The sequence below is a fragment of the Arvicola amphibius genome, chromosome 5 (assembly GCF_903992535.2).
Source record: "Arvicola amphibius chromosome 5, mArvAmp1.2, whole genome shotgun sequence".
Taxonomy (NCBI): domain Eukaryota; kingdom Metazoa; phylum Chordata; class Mammalia; order Rodentia; family Cricetidae; genus Arvicola; species Arvicola amphibius.
Window position 1 is genome coordinate 21,172,792 of NC_052051.1, and position 18,699 is coordinate 21,191,490.

The 18,699-nt window shown below is 39.3% G+C and overlaps 1 protein-coding gene across 1 annotated transcript in view; it reads left to right on the forward strand.

Annotated features, from left to right (window-relative positions):
• Rbl1 (RB transcriptional corepressor like 1) overlaps window positions 1–18,575 on the forward strand; it is a 56,074-nt gene extending 37,499 nt beyond the window's left edge. Inside the window, exons 17-22 of the mRNA XM_038330476.2 lie at window positions 810–986; window positions 3,018–3,089; window positions 4,519–4,597; window positions 8,966–9,114; window positions 15,186–15,350; window positions 18,304–18,575. Coding sequence (XP_038186404.1) covers window positions 810–986; window positions 3,018–3,089; window positions 4,519–4,597; window positions 8,966–9,114; window positions 15,186–15,350; window positions 18,304–18,474 — 813 coding nt within the window. The 3' untranslated portion in view covers window positions 18,475–18,575. The remainder of the gene's footprint in view (window positions 1–809; window positions 987–3,017; window positions 3,090–4,518; window positions 4,598–8,965; window positions 9,115–15,185; window positions 15,351–18,303) is intronic.
• Window positions 18,576–18,699: the final 124 nt, after the last annotated feature.

Genomic DNA, 18,699 nt, shown 5'->3' on the forward strand with positions numbered 1-18,699 from the left:
AGAAATGGCTCAGTAGTTAAGAGAACTGGCTGCTCTACCAGAAGACCCAGGTTCAATTCCCACCACCCAGGTACTGGTTCACAACAGTCAAACTACAATCCCAGGGACTCTGACACTCTTTTGTGGCCTCCTCCGGCACCAGGCACACTAAACCATGGAGCCATCTCTCTAACCCCAGGAGACTTGTTTTTGTTTTTTGTTTGTTTTGTTTTGTTTTTAGTAGTTTTGCTTCCTGAGTCATTTTCAGACTCAGGAAAGTTCAGATCTTTACTACCTGGCATATTAAACCTTCCAGCAATTTTATTTCAACCCAAAGAGAACACACAGGGGCTCTGAACACTTGAAAAAGTTTGAAGTCATAATAGTTATGATGCAGGTAAACCATGTCTTTACTTTTTGTTACTTTACATGGTGGCATTTAGAGTAATAGGCATGATCTTTTTTGAGAATTTTGCTTTTGTCTATACTCTATTCAGCAGTGAATGCTATAAAACAGGAAATTTAGATGATTTGGTAATTAACAGTCTGCCTGTTTTTTTAACCTTGGCCTATAAGCCCATGTTCATGGTAAGACATAAAAACTTGAGAAATGATTTTTTATTTTATTTTTTTTTTTTTTTTGGTTTTTCGAGACAGGGTTTCTCTGTGGCTTTGGAGCCTATCCTGGAACTAGCTCTTGTAGACCAGGCTGGTCTCGAACTCACAGAGATCCGCCTGCCTCTGCCTCCCGAGTGCTGGGATTAAAGGCGTGCGCCACCACCGCCCGGCAAATGATTTGTTTTATAATAATGTGTTTTCTTCTATCTTAGGTCTATCACTTGGCAAGTGTGCGCTTACGTGATTTATGTTTAAAACTTGATGTTTCTAATGAGTTACGAAGGAAGATCTGGACATGTTTTGAATTCACTTTAGTTCACTGCCCTGATTTAATGAAAGATCGGCATTTGGATCAGCTCCTTCTGTGTGCCTTTTACATCATGGCGAAAGTATGTATAGGATGGGAGGAGGCCTTTGCCCTAGTTGCCTTAACTTGAAGCATCTATAAAAAGTTGTTGAACTTGATCCTTAGTTTTCCTTTTGTGCTACAAGCAATATTGCTTACTGTAATTAAATAATATCAAGCTACTACATTGTCTGGACTGTCTTGTAAGTTTCATAATAATCAGTTTTTCCACTTGATAAGACTACAGTTTGCTTTGGACCAGTGAGATGATGCAGTGGGTAAAGGCGCTTGCCACATAAGCCTGATAGCCTGAATTTGATTTCTGGTACCCACAATGGAAGGGGAGAAAGGGAAAACTGACTTCTGAACATTGCTCTCTGATCTTTACACATGTATCAGATGTGCTCCTGAGTTCACATACACACCATCATTATCACAAATGAAATTCTAAGATTTTAAAAAAGAATACACTGGTTTAAAGAAATTGGGAACTGTGACTAGCACATTTCTCCCTCTGCCTGTGACATCTGTGATACAAGATTTAAAAGGAAAGTGAGGGGCTGGAGAGATGGCTCAGAGGTTAAGAGCATTGCCTGCTCTTCCAAACGTCCTGAGTTCAATTCCCAGCAACCACATGGTGGCTCACAACCATCTGTAATTGGGTCTGGTGCCCTCTTCTGGCCTGCAGGCATACACACAGACAGAATATTGTATACATAATAAATAAATAAATATTAAAAAATAAATAAATAAAAGGAAAGTGAGCATTACATTTAGATGAGTAAGGCCCAGAACTGAAAGTCATTTGGCTAAAATTACCCAGTAAGTGGCAACACAGGTCCTCTTCATTCATGATTTGATGTAGGATGCCTCTGTCCTATAATGCCTTTCTTTGATTTATATCATGTGGCTTTGCAAATAGTTTTTGCTTTTAGTTGCTACACCATGTTTTAGGTCACAAAAAATGTATCTTGCTTGTTTCTTAAAAGTTGGACATATATGAGAAATATTTATTTATAACTTCTATTTTGACAATATATTGGCCAAACTAGCAATTTTATCCAATGCATATAACTTTAAGACTGGATTTTTAAGCGTTTGAGGCAAAGGGTATTTTTCCAAACTCTTGTGACCTTCCTGTCTAATACCTCTTTAAAATTGATATATAGGAGCTGGAAAAATGGCTCAGTGGATATGAGTACTGCTTGCTCTTCAGAATAACCTGGATTTAATATTCAGCACCCACATGGCTGTTTACAACCTCCTGTAACTCTAGTTCTAGGGGACCTCATATCTTCTTCTGGCTTCCTTGGTCCCCAGAAGTGCATTTGGAACATAGACATTCACACAGACAAAACACGCATGCATATAAAATTTAAAAAATCTCTGTACAAAGTGTTGATAAATGCCTTTAACTAAAATCATTTGTGTTTTCCAGAAATCTGTCAGAATTGAGGCTTTTCCACTTCTAAGTCATCATTATAGAAAATGGGTTCAGTGCTAATGGACAGTGAGTGAATTAGGGAAGGATTAATTGAAGCCGATGTTGTGATAACAGATAACAGAATGGATTCCTCTTTGGGTCATTGATCTGTTTCCTTTCCTTAGACCTTCTGTGACTTCTGAGTATTAGAACCCCTTGCAAACTGTCTTAAAACCTTCAAATCTAATTCCACAATAACTCCGCAGTTCTCTCATTTCTGTCCGATAGTAGGCAATTAATTTTCTTTTAAAAAAGTACTTAAAAGTAATAAAGCCAGAAACTGCAGGGGGGTTAGCAGGTCTGTGTTTTCTTCTGCTGTTTTTTGTAAAAATTCATTTTCATATAGTCCTATCATACTAGTTCTAGTGCTTTTTGATTAATGAAACTATTAACTATGTCCCCACAGGCTACAAACCCTGAACTTTAAAGGTAGCAAAAATCATAAATGTATGTGGCTTTTAGTCATGGATTGGCCTGGGGTTAATGGCTTTCTGCAAGACTGCTCTCAATAACAAGCTATAATTGAAGTTTTTGTTCAGAACCATTTTTCTTTCAATAGCAATTGATAATTGTAATTTTTATTTTCCCTAGGTAACAAAAGAAGAAAGAACTTTTCAAGAAATAATGAAAAGTTATAGGAATCAGCCCCAAGCTAATAGTCACGTGAGTTACATTATTTTTACTACTGTCCAAAAATAGATTTTTTTGTGCCATTTCCTTGCTGGCAAGGCATAAGTAGTTGCGTGATAGTTTTACTATAGTTTGGATATTCTGGTTAGAGGATGCTAGTAATTGCAAGAAATACTTTTGTTGAAGGACCGTGTAAATAGAAGCCAGGAAATCTGACTCTGATTCATCCATATCATGCATATGTAGTGTGAAGCGGCGGGGCTGCGTCCCGCCACCCGGCTACCGGCTAGCTTTACACCCGAAATAATTACACGGAAACTGTATTCTTTTAAACACTGCCTGGCCCATAGTTTCAGCCTCTTATTGGTTAATTCTCACATCTTCCTTTAACCCATATTTAGTAATCTGGGTAGCACCACGAGGTGTAGCTTACCAGGAGAGATCTTAACCTGCGTCCATCTCGGAGAGGAGCAGCATGGAGACTCACTATGGCGACTGCCTGAAGCGTCTCCCCAACTCTACTTCCTTGTTCCCACAATTCTGTTCTGTCTACTCCACCTACCTAATTTTCTGTCTCTTAAAGGGCCAAGGCAGTTCTTTATTAATAATGAAAGTAACACATAGACACTCCTCCATCATGCATATGGTCTCACAAATCCTGGGGTAACTGCTGTTCATTTTATAAATATTTATTTATTTATTATGTATACAATATTCTGTCTGTGTGTATGACCTCAGGCCAGAAGAGGGCACCGGACCCCATTACAGATGGTTGTGAGCCACCATGTGGTTGCTGGAAATTGAACTCAGGACCTTTGGAAGAGCAGGCAGTGCTCTTAACCTCTGAGCCATCTCTCCAGCCCAACTGCTGTTCATTTTAGGAAGAGACATTTTTCACTAGAAAACCTAGCAAAAGATAGATATATATCTTTTATTATATATAATAGTAATAATATTTCATTATTTGTTTGTTGGGTTTTATTTTGTTTTGATTTTTGAGACAGTCTCATTATGTAGCTCTAGCTGGCCAGGAACTAACTATATGGACCAGGTTGGACTCAAATTCACCAAGATCCGCCTGCCTTTGCCTCCTGAGTGCTGGAATTAAAGGTGTGCATCACCACACTTGACTAGTAATTTTCTGTCTTCTTTCCTTCCTTCCTTCCTTCCTTCATTGTTTGTTTGTTTGTTTTGTTATTTCAAGACTGGGTTTCTCTGTGTAGCCTTGGCTGTCCTGAAACTTGCTCTGTAGACCAGGCTGCCCTTGAACTCATAGAGATCAGCCTACCTCTGCCTCCCAAGTGCTGGGATTAAAGGCTTACACCACCACTGCCCGGCCAATTTTAACTCCTGATGATAACAACCCATCTGAGAATTATTTAACTGATTTTATTTTGCTATTGTTTGGATTTTAAATTGTATCTCTTTGTGACTGAATGATCCTTCCCCCTCTGGCTTGTAGGTGTATAGGAGTGTTCTCTTGAAAAGTATTCCAAGAGAAGTTGTGGCATACAGTGGTGATTGTGAAATGACAGATGGTGGTAAGCTATCCAACTTAATATGCTATACCTAATAAATCTTTGACTGCAATATAGTAGGTATCATACGTGGACTCATAATGTAGGAGAAATGAGTAATGCTCTCTCACTGTTTTTAAAGATTTGTTTATTTGTGTGTGTGTCAGAGGGGGGTTGGGAGAGAGAGAGACACTGACTAACTGATTGTAGGTGCCTGTGGAGGCCAGAAGAGAGTGTTGGGATTCCCTAAAATGGTGTTACAGGTATTTGTAATCTGTCTAATGTGGATGCTGGGAACCAAACTGTGTCTTCTGCAAGAACAGTACATGCTTTCAACTGGTCTATCTCTCCAACCCCCACATCCTGCTTATTTTCTCATATTTCTGGAGATTAAATCCAAAATCTTAAGCATGTTAGGCAAGCACTCTACCATTGCATTGCACTCTCAGACCTAAAGACAATTTTTAAGTTGCATAGCACTGTATCACTATAGTGTTGGGTTGGTTAGTGTTGATTGTCAACTCGACAAGATCTGGAATCACCTAGTAAGCCTCCAGGCATGATTATGAGGGACTGTCATAAGGAGATTCATTGAAGTGGGCAAAGAAAAGCAGCAGCACTGTTTCCTGAGGTGGGGTCCTAAACTGCATGAGAAGCTAGCTGAGTGTGTGCACCCATCATTCTCTGTATCTGATTGTGGGTGCCGCGTGACCTGCTTTCGGAACTTCCTGTCATGATGGGCTATACCCCTGAGCATGTGGAAAAACAAAGCCATTCTCCTTAAGTGCTTTCAGAATATTGTCTCACAGCAGCAGGAAGGGTTAACAAAGACAGTATACTAGGATTTAAACTTTGACGATCTCAGTCAGCAGTCCTGTTGTGCTAAGTTTTTGTGGCAGCAACATACCTGAGAGAAACCATTTTAAAAAAGAAAAGAAAAAAAGACAAGATGGGTTCAGAGTTATTGTTCCATGGTCAACTGACTTATTTCTGGGTTGTCAGGAGGCAAACATCATAGTGGGTAACAGCAGAAAGGAAATGGGAGGGCCTTGGGACTGACTATAACTAAAGGCCCACCTCCCAGGACTTTCCTCCTTTAACTAGGCCATATCTCCTAAAATTGTCACTGTCTCCCAAAATAGTGCCACCTTCTGGGAGTCAAGGTTTTAACTGTGAGCCTATGGGAGACATTTCAGCTGTAAACCATTTAATAATCTTTCAGAATTTGACTATTTGAGATTTGTAGGCCACATATACTTCTTTTTACTTAAGCATATTATTCCTGAGGTAGTGCGAAATATATAAAATATAAACCAGGAGGAACAGCAAAAGCCCCTGGATTCCTTACCTATTTTGTGGACTTTGTTTGCTTTTGTTTTTTGAGACAAGAGTGCTAGCCCAGGCTGATCTCACACTTCTTATGGATCAGAGGATGACCTTGCAATTCTGATTCTTCCATCTCCTGAGCACTGGGATTAAATGTTTGTGGCACCATGCAGTTTATGGGGTGCTGAGAATTGAATCCAGGACTTGGAATATGCTAGACAAACACTCCACCAACTGAGCTACAACTGTACCCCAGAAATTACTTTTGAAAAAGCATACCCAGGGACTAGAGACATGACTTGGTGGTCAAGAGTGCAAACAGAGCAGGCGGTGGTGGTGCATGCCTTCATTCTCAGCACTCAGGAGGCAGAGGCAGATGAATCTCTTTGAGTTCAAGGCCAGCCTTGAACTACAAGAGCTAGTTGAGAAGAGGCTCCAAAGCTACACAGAGAAACCTTGTCTCAGAAAAAAAAAAAAGGAAAAAAAGAATGGTGCAAACTGATCTTGCAGAGCACCCACATGGCTGCTTATTGTCCAGCAGCTGCCTCGCTGGCCTGCCTTCTTCGTCTTTAATAAGCAGCAGGCATTACAATTTGTCTTTATCTAAAGACTAATGGCAGTCTGTACAGATGCACCAGATGTAGTCATTGAGAGGTCCCTTAAACTGGATGTAGATTTCCCTAACGTGCCCCAAACAGTCCCCATGAGATAGTACTGTTCCCCTTATGTTCTTTCCTCAAATGTTGGTATGTCATCCTGGGTGTAGAACTGTGTGTCTACTCATAACCGTGGGATAGTTTTCCTTCTTTTCCACTTGTACTTTAAATCCTTGGAAAAAAATCAAACCAAAGATCCAAGCTAAAATATTCATAAGTTTTCCTATAACACTGAAATTTATAATTTAATGAAAACATTAAATAAGTGCATTTTATTCATGTGATGAGATTGACCTATAACAGCTATTACCAAGTTTCTGCGTTTATTTTCTGTTATTATAACAAGACACCTGAGACTGTATAGTTAAGAAAAAACAGAAGTTTGTATCTGTTGAGGGATCATTTCTGGTAAAGGCCTTTTGTTGATGGGGAAGATTCTGCAAGAGTCTGAAGTTGTACAGGGTACTATGTGGCAAAAGAAGCATCTCTAACGGCAGAGCCAGTAGGCAGGCAGTTTGTTTATTTTACTCTATTTTAAGGAGTATAACCTTGGGGTTTTTGTTTTGTCTTGTTTTTAACTTTTTAAAGTATGTATAGATGCTGCACATCTATGTACCACTTGCATGTAGTGCCCTTGGAAGTCAGAAAAGGGCATCAGGTCCCCTGGAACTGGGTGGACTGTGAGCCACCATGTGGGTGCTGGGAACTAAACCCAGGTCCTCTGCAAGAAGTGTTTTGAACCATTGAGCTAGCTCTCTAGCCCGTCTATTTGGTTTTAAAGTTGTTTTGTTTTTAATTTTATATATGTGTACAAGTGCCCATGGAGGTCAGAAGAGCACTTTTACCAGAATGAGCTTTAATCCTCAACGCTTTGCAATGGGAGATGACATCCAAATTGGGTCTGAGACCCCTTTGGAGGTTCCCAGGGGTTGCATAGTCCTGAACTGTTTCAGTTTTCTGGTTTCCTAAAATGAATGCATGTTTCAGCCTTGCTGAAAATAACTCATTTTGATATGCTGAATTTCTTTTCTTTTCTTTTTTTTTTTTTTTTTTGGTTTTTCGAGACAGAGTTTCTCTGTGGCTTTGGAGCCTGTCCTGGAACTAGCTCTGTAGACCAGGCTGGCCTCGAACTCACAGAGATCCGTCTGCCTGAATTTCTTTTAATTGGCAGTGGATTCTTTACTATTGTAAAGAAACAGGCCAGGCATGGTGGCACACACCTATTCCCAACACTTGGGAAGCAGAGGCCAGTGAATCTCTATGAGCTTGAGGCCAGTCTGGTCTGCAGAGCTGGTTCTAGAGCAGCCAGGGCTGTTACACAGAAAAACCCTGTTTGGGGGTAGTAGAATGGGGAGACAGAGAAAGAAAGAGAGAGGGGGTGGGGGAGGGGTGATTCTTAGACAAGTAGGCTGAAGGTTATACACTTCCCTAAACAATGAGTAAACTAAAGCTCCGCCTGAGGTCAGACTCTGTTCCGGATGACACCAACAAACAGGAAACAATCAGGAAGTCACCTTGAGCAGACAGAGTTCCTGTTATGCAAGAGAAAACAAAAGCCCTATATGCTGGCCAGTTATGGTAGCTCATGCCTAAATTCAACACTGTGGAAGCTGAGGTAGGAAGATGGCTGCAAGTTTGAGGTTTTCTCCTACTAAGGAATAAGACTGTCTCAAAAACAAACAAACCCTACTACTTACTTGCCTTGTATTTGCAAAAAAAGATTAACTCAAACAATTCATCTTTATTTTCTTTTATTTTTGAGCCAGGGTCTCACTAGTAGCCCTAACTGGCCTGGAACTCTATGTGCTGCCATGAAAGGTGTGTGCTACCATCTCTGGCCCATATGCCTTTTTCTTAACCTGTGAATTTATGCCTTGTCTTTTAGAGCCATTCCACCTTCTTCAGACAACCAGTATAAGCATCTACAGGCCTTCTTGTACTCTGAAGTTCAGGATTTTTTTTACTGCCACACATTTGAAGAGTAGTTTAAGACCTAATCAGATCTGGTTCTCCTTTAATAAAGGCCAGCAGGGACACAGCTCAAAAACTGCTCTCATGAAATGTGTTTTCTGAACTTCTACTAGAGAAAAGAGTGCACATTCAGACCACACAATTGCATTTTTCTACATTCTAATTGGATTTTTTTTTATTAACAAAGTCTCATAGTATATCCCAGGCTAGCTTGGACTCTTGATTCTCTGACTTCAACAATCCAATTGCTGGGATTACAGGCATGTGCCACTACACTCTCAGTTTGATTTGTAAAGTATGCAGATAGATTTTTCTAAAACTATTAATTGCTTTTTACAAGGATTTGTATTTCTTTTTAATTTTGTTAGAAGGAATGTAATCCAAGTCACTAATATAATATTATAGCATACCTATCACAATGATAAATTCTTCTTAACAGACATAGAAGATGCCACAAAGACACCCAACTGTTCCAGTGAACCAGTGAAAGAGGAAAGAGGTGATCTTATCAAATTCTACAATACAATATATGTAGGAAGAGTGAAGTCATTTGCATTGAAGTATGACTTGTCCAATCAAGACCATATAGTAAGTTTTAAAAAATAATTTATTTATTTTATTTGCATTGTCATTTTGGCTGCATGTATGTTGTCAGACCTTGGAGTTACAGACAGTAGTGAGTTGCCATGTGGATGCTGCGACTTGAACCCAGGTCCTTGGGAAGAGCAGTCAGTGTTCTTAACCACTGAGCAATCTCTCCAACCCCTGAACATAAATATTTTTGGTCTCTTCTTCAATCATGGCAGATAGTTTTGCCGAGTACAGTAATTTATGTCATGGACTTTTTAGAACTTTTGAGTGCATTTCTCCAGGCTCATCTGGCTTTCAAAGTTTCTGTTGAGAAGTTAGCTATTATTCTGATGTTTTTCTTTTATATATAACTTAATTTTTTTTTCTCTTTCAGCTTTCTGGTGTGTATATCTAATTAATCTTATCAATAAAATCAATCAGGAGTCAGATATCAGAATAAAAATCTGAAAGATCAGAGAAGCAGAGGAGCAGCTGCCAGTTGCTTCCTACCTCTGTTGTTTCTCCGTCCAAAAAGGCCTTGATCCCCTCTCCGCCCCACCTTATCACCTCCTGTCTCCTCTCTATAGTCCTCTAGACCTCTGTGGTTAAATAGTGACTAGCTCCACCCTCTGACTCCAAGCAAGCTTTATTTGTCAGAACATAAACAAAATATCACAAAACATTTTCACCTTTTTGTCTAAATAAAAAGCGAAGGTTTTAACTAACATTGAAAAACTATATACAAAAGCTATATACAATTATATACATGGAATAATTACATTAATAATGTCTAGTCCATAGGATTTGACAAATTCAGAGAAAATACTCCATTATCTATCCTATCTTGGTGAGTCCAAAGTGTTGTACCTAATTTACTTTTTATCCTAACTTGCATTACCAACCCAAAACTATCCTTTTATGTCTCTCAACCTTATATATTTTACACCTCTTTTGTGAGTTTCTTTTCTGAGTTTAGTAGCAAGGAAAAGAAAAGAACCTATGTTATTAAAATATTTTTAATACCATATTCTGTAGACCTCTGAAGTGTTTGAAGACCACCTGTCTATCTAAAATATATCTCTGTTTGAGCTAGAAAACATATCTAACTTGACTATATGTTTGGTGACTAGTTACTAACCTGCATTTCTTTTTTTTTTTTTTTTTTTTGGTTTTTCGAGACAGAGTTTCTCTGTGGCTTTGGAGCCTGTCCTGGAACTAGCTCTTGTAGACCAAGCTGGCCTCGAACTCACAGAGATCCATCTGCCTCTGCCTCCCGAGTGCTGGGATTAAAGGTGTGCGCCACCACTGCCCGGCTAACCTGCATTTCTTTATTATCCTAAATAATTTGTAATAATAACTTTCAAGAACTAGAAATTTGCATTACATTGATAAATGAGCTGTATAGGTACATTGAACAAGAGTAGGAACATGTACAGTATGTTCTAACAAAAATAACCTTAAATTTATATCAACATACAAAATTATCTTAAACCAGAGTAGACATTATATATAGAGTATAAGAAAAATAACCTCAAATTTGTATTAATATACAAAAATTCATATCAATGTGAAATACTTAAGACTAGTAGTTTCCTTTATGTTTTAAAAGTTGATTCAATAATCTACCCTTTTATCCTATTTCTCTATCTCCCCCCCCCCCTTTTTTTGAGACAGGGTTTCTCTGTGTAACTTTGGAACCTATCCTGGAACTCGCTCTGTAGACCAGGTGGGCCTCGAGCTCAAAGAGATTGCCCCTGCCTTTGCTTCCTGAGTGCTGGGATTAAAGGCTTGCACCACCACCTCCTGCTTCCCCTTTTTCTTTTTAGAACAAGATCCCTGAATCTAATCTCCTTTGTTGAGCTTTTTTCCTGACCATGACCAATAGCAACTTATAATCAAACCCTCTAAATAATGACAAATGTCCGTAACCCACTGAATAACCAAAACCTGCCCACCTACCTTTTGGGAATGTGGGCCTTATATCCTTTAAATTACTTTCTGCTGTTTGGGGGAAACAGCATCTTTAGTGGACCCTGCCACAAAAATTGGGATAATTGGCAAGTCCTGGGAGAGCTAACTATATCATTGTGTCTAGTCTCTATAATGGGAAAGTTCAGGGCTTATCTCAAGTTCTGGCTAGAGTAGTTTGTGAGGTCGGAAATTATCCTGAGCAGTTTATAGTCTAAAGCCGATCTTTGGGTGGTTTGTCAGTTTAGTGGCATTACCAAAGTTCTTGTGGAATCATCATTGTGGTGCCCTGTCCTTTTGGAGACTTCAGAAGTCACTGTTAGGTATGGTCATGGTTCACTGTAGAAAGCTTAAAACAGGGCTGGAGAGATGGCTCAGCGGTTAAGAGCACTGACTGCTCTTCCAGAGGACCCGGGTTCAATTCCCAGCACCCACATGGCAGCTCACAGCTGTCTGAAGATGCAGTTCCTCGAGATCTGACACCTTCACACCAATGTACATAAAGTTAAGTAAATCATTAAATAAAAATTTTAAAAAAAAGAAATCTTAAAACATTTGAAATGTTTTAATAGTAGATCTCAAAAAGATTAAAGGACCTTAATTTGTTATGTACATCCATAGTGCAGAAACTTAATTCCTAGTTACCTGATGTTCAAACTCAAAACGATATACAGGAAACTAGATGAAGCTTTTTTTCTAGAATTAGTACTCTACATAACTTGACATACCATGACAAAAAGTTAAAGTGTGGCCGGGCGGTGGTGGCACATGCCTCTAATCCCAGCACTCGGGAGGCAGAGGCAGGCGGATTTCTGAGTTCGAGGCCAGCCTGGTCTACAAGAGCTAGTTCCAGGACAGGCTCTAGAAACTACAGGGAAACCCTGTCTCGAAAAACCAAAAAAAAAAGTTAAAGTGTGTGTGTGTGTGTGTGTGTGTGTGTGTATGTTGGGTTGTTTTGTTTTTTGATTTTTTGTTTTTTCAAGACAGATTTTCTCTGTGTAACAGTCCTGGCTGTCCTGGAACTCACTTTGTAGACTAGACTGGCTATGACCTCACTGAGATCCACCTGTTCTGCCTCCCAAGTGCTGGAATTAAAAGCATGCACCACCACAACCTGGCAAATTTTATAAATTTTGAGATAATATTTATGTCTTAATAAAAGTTTTAAAGAGTCAAAATAAAACCAAAGAATTATGTAATTAGTGGCAATAGAATAGTTCCTTAATTTTGGTTTTTCTTCTTTCTCATCAAGTGGTTCTTCTGACATGAGACAGAGATTCTAGATTTTCTGTTTTACAAGAATGCTTGGGTTTAGAGAAGGAGAGAGCCACACTCCAACTCTAAAGCCAGCTTTAATTTTTAATTGAACTGAGACTACAAAAAGACCATTTGTATTTTATGCTTATAGAGAACAGCAGAAACGTTTGGGATGATTTATAAAATTTTATCCTGTTAGAAATGTTTTTTGTGTTTTTTGGTTTTTTTGGTTTTTGTTTTTTCGAGACAGGGTTTCTCTGTAGCTTTGGAGCCTGTCCTGGAACTAGCTCTTGTAGACCAGGCTGGCCTCGAATTCACAGAGATCCGCCTGCCTCTGCCTTCCGAGTGCTGGGATTAAAGGCGTGCGCCACCACCGCCAGCGGTTAGAAATGTGATACACCAGTAGGCTAATTTACTCTTTTTCTTGGGACATTTTCTCTGGATAATTCATAATTTTATTCAGATGTCTTGTTTGTCCAGTGGTCTTCAGATTCCTTGGCTGGATGCCTTCATTCTCTTGGAAAGACAAAAACAAAGTCTTGCCCCAACCCTAACTTTGGGGAGTTTCCCTTTTGGCAAGTTTTATCTCATCAAATGAAAAGCATTTGTTAGTCTTATAAGTTAGTTTAGATTGATTAGTCACACTGGTTGATGAACTATCACCTCTTCTAATCAAGAGGTCTCTCTTGTTCAAATCTAATCTTTATGATATATGCTTTATGGTTTCTCTTGAAATTTTTGTTCTATCTTCTAAAACTGTTCTATCATCCAGAGCAGCATGGTTTTCCAGGCATGAGGTCCTTTAATTGCTCTGGGGAGGAGTTTCCTCCACAGTGACAGGGAGTGATTGGACCAAATTTGACATGGGGGCCTGTGAGAGGCCCCTCAAGGTGTTGCCAATGGCAAAGGGTTGCCTTGTCTGTCCCTTGTTAATCTGCATTCATTGGTCCAATGTCAGGCTTTGCTTCACCCTTCTACATACTCCAGAAGTCAAGGGCCTTCTGTTTGGATTAGAAGAAGCATTGTTTCTGGGAATGCCCTGTCTACAATCCCTTTTTAGGTGTGCCACAGTTAAAACAAAATTTTAATTTTTCTTTAAGCCTCTGTAAACCACCTCTTCCTATCCAAGCATCATTTTGGTTATGAGATTCAATATTAATTAACTGTATCTTGGATTCATTCCTCTGTGGGTGATGATCTTGCCTTCAAAGGCCTAATTACCCTTTTGCATTGTGAATTAGCATTTTCAAAAGCCAAAGGCTCAATTACTATTTGTCTAGCTTCTGAATTTGATAACATTCTTTTTACAGCTGATGTCTCTCTCTGTAACAAGTCAGCAAAGGTTTCTTTTGGGCCCTGTGTAATATAACACCACAGCTTTCATTCCTTTTTTCCTGTGTATTTAGTGTGTTGATTATGATATGCCTTGGGGAGTTTCTTTTCTGGTCTTGTCTGGTTGAGGTTCTGTGTGCTACTTGTATCTGTATGGTTGTCTTTTCTTAGTTTGGGGAAGTTTTCTCTCATCTTGTTGAAGATCTGCTCTGTGCCATTGACCTACATTCTCTTCCTTCATTTGTGTCTCTAGTCAAAGATTTGGTTTTTCATGGTTTACCATAGTTCCTGTATAATCCTTTTGTTGTGGGGTATACATCAGAGAAGACTGCTTAGACATGGGTTTAAGCCAATAGAAAAGCTTTATTAGCCAGCTGGCTACTACAGTGGGTGCTTGGGATCCCAAGCCTTTTTCTCAGGGTGAGCTTTTAACCACAAAAACCATATCCTGTGTTGACATATGTCAGTTAATAGGAACAGTTAGCCAAAAGAGGAACTACAGAAACCTAAAAGCAAGGTTAGTGCATTTAGAGACTTTTTCAGAACTATGGGCTTTGGTGGATTAGGTCTTTGTTTTAGTTTTGACAGGTGATGCTGTTTGTGTGCTGAGTTTTACAGCCTGAATGGCATTTCCATCATGGAGTCAGTTGTGCTAAGGTCTGGGGACCTAACAACATCTGGGACTCTATTAACACCTTTATGTATTTTTTAAAACATTTTAGTATTCTTTGCTTACATGATCTAATTCCTCTATTTTGTCTTTGAGGCCTGATAGTCTAGCATCTACTTGATCTGTTCTACTTGTCAGACTTTCCTCTGAATTTTCTAATTGGAATATTGAGTTTTTCAATTCCATTTTCATTTCAGCTTGAGCTTTCTTCAGTGTTTCTCTTTATTGAACCCAGTTTTCAAATCCTGGACTGCATTTGTCATTTCATTCAACCTGTTTGTGATTTCTTGGGCATTACTTAGAAATGTCTTGTCTTTATGTTCATCTTTATCAGTCAGTAAAACTTGGTTGTGGTTTGTTTTTGTTTCTCTGGTGGTAAAAGGGTTTTTTTTTTTTTTTTAAATGATACTTGGAATTAAATGAGCCTCAAGTCCTGTTCTTACCTTCATAGTATGAACACAGGAGTCTACATGTTCCTGGTTTACCATTCCTAGTAATTTGTCCCAATTGTTTGTTGTTTGTTTTTTGTTTTGTTTTGGAAAGGCATAGCCCAGGCTAGCTTAGAACTGATACACTCCTGCCTCAGCTCCTGAGTCCTGGCATTATAAACATGCCAGTGTGCCCTGCTTACCCGGATTCTTTAAATCTAGTTATAGGATTTCTTGGGTGATCCAAGAAGGTAAGTTTTAGCTTACCTCTTAATAGTTGATAGAAACAATGAGTAATAACCTTTTTCTTTTGCCTTTTTCAGTCATAAATTAGTTCTTAAAATGTAGTTATCTTTTAACAAAGAATTGCTGTTATAAGGACAAAAACTTTTTTATTCTTTTGTCTCAAAAGTATGATTTCTGGGTTATTTTAGATGGATGCTCCACCCCTCTCTCCTTTCCCACATATTAAGCAGCAGCCGGGCTCCCCACGCCGCATATCCCAGCAGCATTCCATTTATGTTTCACCACACAAAAATGGATCCGGCCTCACCCCCAGGAGTGCTCTGCTGTACAAGTTCAATGGCAGCCCTTCTAAGGTAAGGTGCACACACTCACATACATACTTGTTCAGTGTTGGATTTCAAGTTAGAATTTTCAAGTAACTGTGCAAAAGTTGGATTTCAAGTAACTTTACCTCTTAAAACTGACTTTAGTTTATCAATTCAGCATTCATTAATCTTTTTGTTACAAAGTTATCACTAATAAAATATAAGCTACTAACTGTGGCATGCTTTGTATGACCAGAAACACTACTATTAAAGTAAGCATGATGGTACATACCTGTAATCCCAACTTGAACAGTCTCGGAAGTGGGGCTAAAGAGGGATGCTTGGACCTGTTTTAGGGGGAGGACATTTATTGGAAAGGTTGTTAACAACATGGACAGACACAATATTGTGTGGGAGATCCGAGGAGAATTCAGACCTGTAAGGCAAGAAGGAGATGGGCTTCTTATAGGACTCTAGAGAATCGGATTCCCTGCTTCTCTAGCACAGGGCAGGAGAGTGGGTGGGGAGCAGGATACATGACAACCAATACCCCTTTGATGACTCGTCTAAGCCTGCACATTCAACATCTCAATTTAAAAAATCTCAGGCACACACACAAAAAAATCTCAGGCACCTTTAAGTCTGTTCTTCACAAACACTAGCAATAGGTTGCCTGTGAGTATGTGTAGGAGGGGAGGGGCTGCTGCACTTACTGTGGCCTGAGCAGCAATCTGATCTGCATTCTACCAATACCAAGGCAGGAAGATTTTGATTTAGGTCCAGCCTGGACTATGCAGTAAGATACTATCTTCCCAAAAAAGCGGTATGTTTAGTTCCGCAGATGTTTCTCACTGGTAAGGAGCTTGCCAAGCATAATTGGTCCCTGGGTTTCATCCTAGTACCACAAAGAGAGAAGAAAAGGAAAAGAGAGCGTGGCATTCAGTTGATACAGGCTTTTTGTTTGTTGGCTGGTATTTCAAGATAGGTTTCTCTGTCTAACAGCCTTGGCTTTCTTGGAATTTTCTTTGTAGACCACACTGGCTGGCCTCGAACTCACAGAGAACACCTGCCTCTGCCTTCTGAGTTCTGGGATTAAAGGTGCGCACCACTACTGCCCGGCTAGTTGATATAGCTTAATCCATTGCTACCCATATGACGTTTCAGGGACTGTTAAGATATCTGGCTTTGTGTTGTTTTTCGAAACAAAGTGCTGTGTACTGCACTGACTGTTCTCGAACTCACTCTGTAAGACCGGGCTGGCCTCAAATTCAGATATCTGCCTGCCTCTGCCTCCCAAGTGCTGGGATTAAAGGCGTCCACCACCACCTTTTTTTTAAAGATTTTTTAAAATTAATTTTTACTTTATTATGTTATGTGAGTGTTTTGGTGGTGTGTATGTCTATGCACTACTTGGAGGCTAGCTGTTAACCACTGAGCCATCTCTCTGACCCCTGTTTGTTTGGTGTGTTTTGTTTTGCTTTGCTTTTAAAAGTCTCTCAATAGATTGTCCAAGCTGCCTTCCTTCTGAGGCTATAAACCATGCTTATATGAGAATGTTAATTTAAAGTATGACTTTGAATATTAAGATTGATGGCAGTCAGATCAGTGAAAAGTTACAAAACAAGGGCCTCCTCTTATGTCTGCTTTTATGAAGATTCTAACTCCATTTTCACCCTGTATTCTGATGGAGGCATCTCAGAGATAAGCTTTTTCAGTATTTCTGAGACCGCACAGAAGCTTCGAAAGTTTCCAAAAGCTGTTACACACTATTTGGACTAATTCTGAGTGTTGGTGCAATAACAGCTCCTTAACTCCTTGATTTCCTGTTTGGTTCCACACTTACTGAGGTCTTACTGTACCTGTCAAAGAAAATTGACCAAGATGAAACTTGTATTTCCTCCTCCAAAGTTTATTTCCAATTAACAGTGTTTAGATCTAGAATCCAAGGCAGTGATTCCAAAGCCATAGTCAAAATCACTCGGGGAGCTTGCTGAACACCAGTACTGCCCACCAAGTTTGTGGAATTACAAGAGCTAGCAGGCAGGTCCAGACAACTGGGATGCAGTTTCAGGAACCACTTCTTGTGTGCCTATAACATCAGAATCACCTGGGATGACTCACAAACCCCCACAGCAGTCTTTACATTATCAGGATCCCCAGACAAGCAGTAAGCACATCTAAGTTTAAAAGCATTACTGTGTTAATCCAGGCATAGCAGTGCATCAGTCAGAGGCAGGCAAGACTTCTAGTAGTTCAAGACCAACTTGGGCTATATAATGAGACCCTGTCTCAGAGGAAAAAAAAAACCAATAAATTGACTCAGAAGGTTAATGCCCTCCCACCAAGCCTGATGAGTGTGTGTATAATATAGTTTATCACATGTACTATATATATATATATATATATGAATATAATAACTATATAATATATGTGCTGACAAAGCATTCATACACATTAAAAAATCAATAATAAATGAAAAGATTTTAAAAACAAACAAGCATAAAATGTTGGTTGCAGCTGGTCAGAAAGTGTAGTGAGGAAAACTACTTGCTGCACAGTCTTGATGTCTGAATTCTGTCTCAGAAACCCACACTGAAGGGGAAGGACCAACTCCCAAAAGTTGTTCTCTGACCCCTGTACATGTCATGTCAATAATTTGCCCTACACACACACACACAAATAAATAAATACAACATGTACTGCTAGGCCCTACCAAAAAACCTCTGACTCAGAAAGTGGATGGTAAAGCTTGTAGATTTGCATTTCTAGCATCAGCTTCTCAGTGTCTCTGCTCCCTCTATCTGGAGGCTCAAGGTTGAGAACTACTGTTCAAAGGTACATCATCTTTTAAAACCACTCAGGAAACTACCCGTTCAAAAGATAATCTCTATATCAGTGCTTAGGCTAGGGTAGAAGATAGAAAGGAGAAAGGCGGTTAACTTATTTCATTATCATTTCTCTTTTTTTTCTATCTTTTACACATGACCTCTTGTTTTTGTAGAGTTTGAAAGATATCAACAACATGATAAGGCAAGGTGATCAGAAAACCAAGAAGCGCGTAATAGCTATCAGTGGAGATGCAGACTCACCTGCCAAACGTCTCTGCCAGGAGAATGATGATGTTTTACTTAAGCGACTACAAGATGTGGTCAGTGAAAGAGCAAACCACTAGTGGCGCTCCTTCTTCTGACCGAGCGCTGTGGTGCTGTTCTGGAGAAACTTTTATCACTGGGTTATACCAAAACTTGCACCAAAAGCAAGTTTTTTTTTTTTTTTTTTTTTAAAAAAAAAAACTTCTATTCAAGATGTATCTGACAGACCTGTATTTTCAGTTAGATTAGAAGAGAAAATTTAAGTGCCTTTATAAATATTAATATTTTTAAAATTTTTGTTCCTT